Source organism: Semicossyphus pulcher, unplaced genomic scaffold (assembly GCF_022749685.1).
Source record: "Semicossyphus pulcher isolate SPU_LCO1_2020_fin unplaced genomic scaffold, fSemPul1.0.p SCAF_11, whole genome shotgun sequence".
Lineage (NCBI taxonomy): Eukaryota > Metazoa > Chordata > Actinopteri > Labriformes > Labridae > Semicossyphus > Semicossyphus pulcher.
The window spans coordinates 330123-338937 of NW_027211615.1; the positions used below are offsets into that span (position 1 = coordinate 330123).

At 45.1% G+C, this 8815-nt stretch overlaps 2 protein-coding genes across 2 annotated transcripts; both read left to right on the plus strand.

The window, feature by feature from the left end:
* The first annotated feature begins 246 nt into the window (after positions 1 to 246).
* Positions 247 to 6575, plus strand: LOC138585235 (mucin-22-like). The gene is made up of 2 exons (XM_069657525.1): positions 247 to 2322; positions 5811 to 6575. The coding sequence occupies exons 1-2, from the start codon at positions 247 to 249 to the stop codon at positions 6573 to 6575; spliced, it is 2841 nt and encodes a 946-aa protein (XP_069513626.1).
* A 226-nt stretch (positions 6576 to 6801) lies between these two features.
* Positions 6802 to 7935, plus strand: LOC138585236 (uncharacterized protein in mobD 3'region-like). The gene has a single exon (XM_069657526.1). It carries the CDS (start codon positions 6802 to 6804, stop codon positions 7933 to 7935), a length of 1134 nt encoding a protein of 377 aa, XP_069513627.1.
* Positions 7936 to 8815: the final 880 nt, after the last annotated feature.

Here is an 8815-nt window from a genome sequence, read left to right on the forward strand (position 1 = left end):
AGTTAATATAATTGACATCGAACAGACCTGACGGTAACAGACCTGACTGTAACAGATCTGACAGTAACAGACCTGACAGTAACAGACCTGACAGTAACAGAACTGACTGTAACAGACCTGACCGTGACAGATCTGACCGAAAAAGACCTGACAGACCTGAATGTAACAGACCTGACAGTAAAGGGCCTGACAGTGACAGACCTGAATGGAACAGACCTGACAGTAACAAACAGGACAGTAACAGACATGACTGTAACAGACCTGACAGGAACAGACCTGACTGTAACAGACCTGAATGTAATAGGCCTGACAGTGACAGACCTGAATGGACCATACCTGACAGTAACAAACAGGACAGTAACAGACGTGACTGTAACATACCTGACAGGAACAGACCTGACTTTAACAGACCTGAAAGTAACGGAACTGAATGTAACAGACCTCACTGTAACAGACCTGAGAGAAACAGACCCGAGAGTAACATACCTGACTGTAACAGACCTGAGAGTAATGGACCTGAATGTAACAGACCTAACTGTAACAGACCTGACAGTGAAAGACCTGAATGTAACAGACCTGTCTGTAACAGACCTGAGAGTAACATACTTGACAGTTACAGGCATGAATGTAACAGACCTGATAGTAAAGGGCCTGACAGTGACAGGCCTGACAGTGACAGACCTGACAGTAACAGACCTGAATGGAACAGACCTGACAGTAACAAACGGGACAGTAACAGACGTGAATGTAACAGACCTGATTGTAACAAACCTGACTGTAACAGATCTGACAGTAACAAACCTGAATGTAACAGACCTGTCTGTAACAGACCTGAGAGTAACATACTTGACAGTTACAGGCATGACAGTAACAGACCTGAATGTAACAGACCTGATAGTAAAGGGCCTGACAGTGACAGACCTGACAGTAACAGACCTGAATGGAACAGACCTGACAGTAACAAACGGGACAGTAACAGACGTGAATGTAACAGACCTGAGAGGAACAGAACTGACTGTAACAGACCTGAAAGTAACGGAACTGAATGTAACAGACCTGAGAGTAACAGACCTGACTGTAACAGACCTGAGAGTAATGGACCTTAATGTAACAGACCTAACTGTAACAGACCTGACAGTGAAAGACCTGAATGTAACAGACCTGTCTGTAACAGACCTGAGAGTAACATACTTGACAGTTACAGGCATGAATGTAACAGACCTGATAGTAAAGGCCCTGACAGTGACAGGCCTGACAGTGACAGACCTGACAGTAACAGACCTGAATGGAACAGACCTGACAGTAACAAACGGGACAGTAACAGACGTGAATGTAACAGACCTGATTGTAACAAACCTGACTGTAACAGATCTGACAGTAACAAACCTGAATAGAACAGAACTGACAGTAAGAGACCGGACAGTAACAGACCTGAGAGTAACAGACCTGACTGTAACAAACCTGACTGTAACAGATCTGACAGTAACAAACCTGAATGTAACAGACCTGTCTGTAACAGACCTGAGAGTAACATACTTGACAGTTACAGGCATGACAGTAACAGACCTGAATGTAACAGACCTGATAGTAAAGGGCCTGACAGTGACAGACCTGACAGTAACAGACCTGAATGGAACAGACCTGACAGTAACAAACGGGACAGTAACAGACGTGAATGTAACAGACCTGAGAGGAACAGAACTGACTGTAACAGACCTGAAAGTAACGGAACTGAATGTAACAGACCTGAGAGTAACAGACCTGACTGTAACAGACCTGAGAGTAATGGACCTTAATGTAACAGACCTAACTGTAACAGACCTGACAGTGAAAGACCTGAATGTAACAGACCTGTCTGTAACAGACCTGAGAGTAACATACTTGACAGTTACAGGCATGAATGTAACAGACCTGATAGTAAAGGCCCTGACAGTGACAGGCCTGACAGTGACAGACCTGACAGTAACATACCTGAATGGAACAGACCTGACAGTAACAAACGGGACAGTAACAGACGTGAATGTAACAGACCTGATTGTAACAAACCTGACTGTAACAGATCTGACAGTAACAAACCTGAATAGAACAGAACTGACAGTAAGAGACCGGACAGTAACAGACCTGAGAGTAACAGACCTGACTGTAACAGACCTGACAATAACAGACCTGACAGTAACAGACCTGAGAGTAACAGACCTGAATGTAACATACCTGACAGTTATAGACATGACAGTGACAGGCCTGACAGTAACAGACCTGACAGTAACAGACCTGAATGTAACAGACCTGATAGTGACAGACCTGAATGGACCATACCTGACAGTAACAAACAGGACAGTAACAGACGTGACTGTAACATACCTGACAGGAACAGACCTGACTTTAACAGACCTGAAAGTAACGGAACTGAATGTAACAGACCTCACTGTAACAGACCTGAGAGTAACAGACCTGACTGTAACAGACCTGAGAGTAATTGGACCTGAATGTAACAGACCTAACTGTAACAGACCTGACAGTGAAAGACCTGCATGTAACAGACCTGAATGTAACAGACCTGAGAGTAACATACTTGACAGTTACAGGCATGACAGTAACAGACCTGAATGTAACAGACCTGATAGTAAAGGGCCTGACAGTGACAGACCTGACAGTAACAGACCTGAATGGAACAGACCTGACAGTAACAAATGGGACAGTAACAGACGTGAATGTAACAGACCTGACAGGAACAGAACTGACTGTAACAGACCTAACTGTAACAGACCTGATTGTAACAAACCTGACTGTAACAGATCTGACAGTAACAGACCTGACTGTAACAGACCTGATTGTAAAAGACCTGACCGTGACAGATCTGACCGTAAAAGGCCTGACAGACCTGAATGTAACAGACCTGACAGTAACAGACCTGAATGGAAAAGACTTGACAGTAACAAACAGGACAGTAACAGACGTGACTGTCACAGACCTGACAGGAACAGACCTGACTGTAACAGACCTAACTGTAACAAACCTGACAGTAACAGACATGACAGTAACAGACCTGACTGTAACAGACCTGAGAGTAACGGACCTGAATGTAACAGACCTAACTGTAACAGACCTGACAGTAACAGACCTGACTGTAACAGACCTAAATGTAACAGACCTGTCTGTAACAGACCTGAGAGTAACAAACCTGACAGTTACAGACATGACAGTAACAGGCCTGACAGTAACAGATCTGAGAGTAACGGACCTGAATGTAACAGACCTAACTGTAACAGACTTGACAGTAACATACCTGAGAGTAACGGACCTGAATATAACAGACCTAACTGTAACAGACCTGAAAGTAACAGACGTGACTGTAACAGACCTGAATGTAACAGACCTGACAGTAACAGACCTGAATGGAACAGACCTGACAGTAACAAACGGGACAGTAACAGACGTGAATGTAACAGACCTGACAGGAACAGAACTGACTGTAACAGACCTAACTGTAACGGACCTGATTGTAACAAACCTGACTGTAACAGATCTGACAGTAACAAACCTGAATAGAACAGAACTGACAGTAAGAGACCGGACAGTAACAGACCTGAGAGTAACAGACCTGACTGTAACAGACCTGACAATAACAGACCTGACAGTAACAGACCTGAGAGTAACAGACCTGAATGTAACATACCTGTCAGTTATAGACATGACAGTGACAGGCCTGACAGTAACAGACCTGACAGTAACAGACCTGAATGTAATAGGCCTGACAGTGACAGACCTGAATGTAATAGGCCTGACAGTGACAGACCTGAATGGACCACACCTGACAGTAACAAACAGGACAGTAACAGACGTGACTGTAACATACCTGACAGGAACAGACCTGACTTTAACAGACCTGAAAGTAACGGAACTGAATGTAACAGACCTCACTGTAACAGACCTGAGAGTAACAGACCTGACTGTAACAGACCTGAGAGTAATGGACCTGAATGTAACAGACCTAACTGTAACAGACCTGACAGTGAAAGACCTGAATGTAACAGACCTGAATGTAACAGACCTGAGAGTAACATACTTGACAGTTACAGGCATGACAGTAACAGACCTGAATGTAACAGACCTGATAGTAAAGGGCCTGACAGTGACAGACCTGACAGTAACAGACCTGAATGGAACAGACCTGACAGTAACAAACGGGACAGTAACAGACGTGAATGTAACAGACCTGAGAGGAACAGAACTGACTGTAACAGACCTGACAGTAACAAACGGGACAGTAACAGACGTGAATGTAACAGACCTGAGAGGAACAGAACTGACTGTAACAGACCTAACTGTAACAGACCTGATTGTAACAAACCTGACTGTAACAGATCTGACTGTAACAAACCTGACTGTAACAGACCTGACTGTAACAGACCTGACAGTAACAGACCTGTGTTACGCCCCTGTCTAGGGGTAACCTGAACGCAACATAAAAATGCTCTCCTTTTTTCCCAACTCCCAGAAACGACTAAGACCAGAATATGCAGTCCAACACCAATTTAATGTTAACACAAACAGGTAGTTCTTTTCAGGGTGAGCACGGCCAAAACAACAAACAAAATGTCTCTTTTTGCAACTAACTTACCTCAACATCAATAAGTATAAAAGCAAATACAGGGATCTTACCTGCCTCCCTAACACAAAACAGGAGAAAAAGGTTTCCCAAAGAAAAAGGCTACTCACCCCTACCTACCAGGTCTGCACTATAACAAAATGTATCTGGTTCTGAACAATCAGACAAAGAATTAACACTCCACCATCAATTTACAAACACAATACATGTGGTCTGGCTGGAAGTCAGGAAAAAGGGCCAAGAGAGGGAGAACTCTTCAGCAACCATCCTTTTAAAAGCTGTCCTGATCAGCTCCTGTCCAATCAGCGCTCCAACCACCACCTGGTAAACAAAAGGGAGACACACACAAAAAAAGAACAGCACCTCCCACTGGGAGGGAGGATTATCTACATTTATGTTACTGAAAAATACAGAGCAAAACCATATGACCCATGGTCATAACACCTGACTGTAACAATTAATGAATGGAACAGACCTGAATGTAACAGACCTGACAGTAACAGACCTGACTGTAACAGACCTGAGAGTAACAGACCTGACAGTAACATACCTGACAGTTACAGTTACAAGGGCCTGACAGTGAAGGACCTGACAGTGACAGACCTGACTGTAACAGACCTGACAGTAACAGACCGGACGATCACAGACCTGAGAGTAACAGACCTGACTGTAACATACCTGAGAGTAACTGACCTGAATGTAACAGACCAGACTGTAACAGACCTGACAGTAGGAGACCTGAATGTAACAGACCTGACAGTAACAGACATGACAGTAACAGGCCTGACGGTGACAGACCTGACAGTAACAGACCTGACTGTAACAGACCTGACAGTAACAGACCGGACAGTAACAGACCTGAGAGTAACAGACCTAACTGTAACATACCTGAGAGTAACGGACCTGAATGTAACAGACCCAACTGTAACAGACCTGAATGTAACAGACCTGACTGTAACAAACCTGACAGTAGGAGACCTGAATGTAACAGACCTGACAGTAACAGACATGACAGTACAGGCCTGACAGTGACAGACCTGACAGTAACAGACCTGACAGTAACAAACGGGACAGTAACAGACGTGACTAACAGACCTGACAGGAAAAGACCTGACTGTAACAGACCTGACAGGAACGGACCTGAATGGAACAGACCTGACAGTAACAACCCTGACTGTAACAGACCTGGCTGTAACAGCAGACTGAAACAAACCTGACTGTGACAGACCTGACTCTAACAAACCTGACAGGAATGGACCTGACTATAACAGACCTGGCAGTAACAAACCTGACTGTAACAGACCTGTCTGTAACAGACCTGACAGTTACAGACATTACAGTAACAGGCCTGACAGTAACAGACCTCACAGTAACAGACCTGAATGTAACAGACCTCACAGTAACAGACCTGAATGTAACAGACCTGAAAGTAAAGGGCCTGACAGTGACAGACCTGCCAGTGACAGACCTGATAGTAACAGAGCTGACTGTAACAGACCTGACTTTAACAGACCTGACAGTAACAGACCTGACAGTAAAGGGCCTGACAGTGAAGGACCTGACAGTGACAGACCTGACTGTAACATACCTGACAGTAACAGACCGGACGGTCACAGACCTGAGAGTAACAGACCTGACTGTAACATACCTGAGAGTAACTGACCTGAATGTAACAGACCCAACTGTAACAGACCTGACAGTAGGAGATCTGAATGTAACAGACCTGACAGTAACAGACGTGACAGTAACAGACATGACAGTAACAGGCCTGACAGTGACAGACCTGACAGTAACAGACCTGACTGTAACAGACCTGACAGTAACAGACCTAACTGTAACAGACCTGACTGTAACAGACCTGACTGTAACATACCTGAGAGTAACGGACCTGAATGTAACAGACCCAACTGTAACAGACCTGAATGTAACAGACCTGACAGTAACAGACATGACAGTACAGGCCTGACAGTGACAGACCTGACAGTAACAGACCTGACAGTAACAAACGGGACAGTAACAGACGTGACTAACAGACCTGACAGGAAAAGACCTGACTGTAACAGACCTGACAGGAACGGACCTGAATGGAACAGACCTGACAGTAACAACCCTGACTGTAACAGACCTGGCTGTAACAGCAGACTGAAACAAACCTGACTGTGACAGACCTGACTCTAACAAACCTGACAGGAATGGACCTGACTGTAACAGACCTGGCAGTAACAAACCTGACTGTAACAGACCTGTCTGTAACAGACCTAACAGTAACATACCTGACAGTTACAGACATTACAGTAACAGGCCTGACAGTAACAGACCTCACAGTAACAGACCTGAATGTAACAGACCTGAAAGTAAAGGGCCTGACAGTGACAGACCTGACAGTGACAGACCTGATAGTAACAGACCTGACAGTAACAGACCTGACTTTAACAGACCTGACAGTAACAGACCTGACAGTAAAGGGCCTGACAGTGAAGGACCTGACAGTGACAGACCTGACTGTAACATACCTGACAGTAACAGACCGGACGGTCACAGACCTGAGAGTAACAGACCTGACTGTAACATACCTGAGAGTAACTGACCTGAATGTAACAGACCCAACTGTAACAGACCTGACTGTAACAGACCTGTCTGTAACAGACCTAACAGTAACATACCTGACAGTTACAGACATTACAGTAACAGGCCTGACAGTAACAGACCTCACAGTAACAGACCTGAATGTAACAGACCTCACAGTAACAGACCTGAATGTAACAGACCTGAAAGTAAAGGGCCTGACAGTTACAGACCTGACAGTGACAGACCTGATAGTAACAGACCTGACTGTAACAGACCTGACTTTAACAGACCTGACAGTAACAGACCTGACAGTAAAGGGCCTGACAGTGAAGGACCTGACAGTGACAGACCTGACTGTAACATACCTGACAGTAACAGACCGGACGGTCACAGACCTGAGAATAACAGACCTGACTGTAACATACCTGAGAGTAACTGACCTGAATGTAACAGACCCAACTGTAACAGACCTGACAGTAGGAGACCTGAATGTAACAGACCTGACAGTAACAGACGTGACAGTAACAGACATGACAGTAACAGGCCTGACAGTGACAGACCTGACAGTGACAGACCTGACAGTAACAGACCTGACTGTAACAGACCTGACAGTAACAGACCTAACTGTAACAGACCTGAGAGTAACAGACCTGACTGTAACATACCTGAGAGTAACGGACCTGAATGTAACAGACCCAACTGTAACAGACCTGAATGTAACAGACCTGACAGTAACAGACATGACAGTACAGGCCTGACAGTGACAGACCTGACAGTAACAGACCTGACAGTAACAAACGGGACAGTAACAGACGTGACTAACAGACCTGACAGGAAAAGACCTGACTGTAACAGACCTGACAGGAACGGACCTGAATGGAACAGACCTGACAGTAACAACCCTGACTGTAACAGACCTGGCTGTAACAGCAGACTGAAACAAACCTGACTGTGACAGACCTGACTCTAACAAACCTGACAGGAATGGACCTGACTGTAACAGACCTGGCAGTAACAAACCTGACTGTAACAGACCTGTCTGTAACAGACCTAACAGTAACATACCTGACAGTTACAGACATTACAGTAACAGGCCTGACAGTAACAGACCTCACAGTAACAGACCTGAATGTAACAGACCTGAAAGTAAAGGGCCTGACAGTGACAGACCTGACAGTGACAGACCTGATAGTAACAGACCTGACAGTAACAGACCTGACTTTAACAGACCTGACAGTAACAGACCTGACAGTAAAGGGCCTGACAGTGAAGGACCTGACAGTGACAGACCTGACTGTAACATACCTGACAGTAACAGACCGGACGGTCACAGACCTGAGAGTAACAGACCTGACTGTAACATACCTGAGAGTAACTGACCTGAATGTAACAGACCCAACTGTAACAGACCTGACAGTAGGAGACCTGAATGTAACAGACCTGACAGTAACAGACATGACAGTAACAGACATGACAGTAACAGGCCTGACAGTGACAGACCTGACAGTAACAGACCTGACTGTAACAGACCTGACAGTAACAGACCGGACAGTAACAGACCTGAGAGTAACAGACCTGACTGTAACATACCTGAGAGTAACGGACCTGAATGTAACAGACCCAACTGTAACAGACCTG

Coding starts and splice junctions, on each gene's coding strand:
- LOC138585235 (XM_069657525.1), top strand. CDS start 247: ATGACTGTAACAGACCTGACAGGAACAGACCTGACTGTAACAGACCTG. Junction 2,323..5,810: donor TGAATGGACCATACCTGACA/GTAACAAACAGG, acceptor CTGTAACAGCAG/ACTGAAACAAACCTGACTGT.
- LOC138585236 (XM_069657526.1), top strand. CDS start 6,802: ATGGACCTGACTGTAACAGACCTGGCAGTAACAAACCTGACTGTAACA.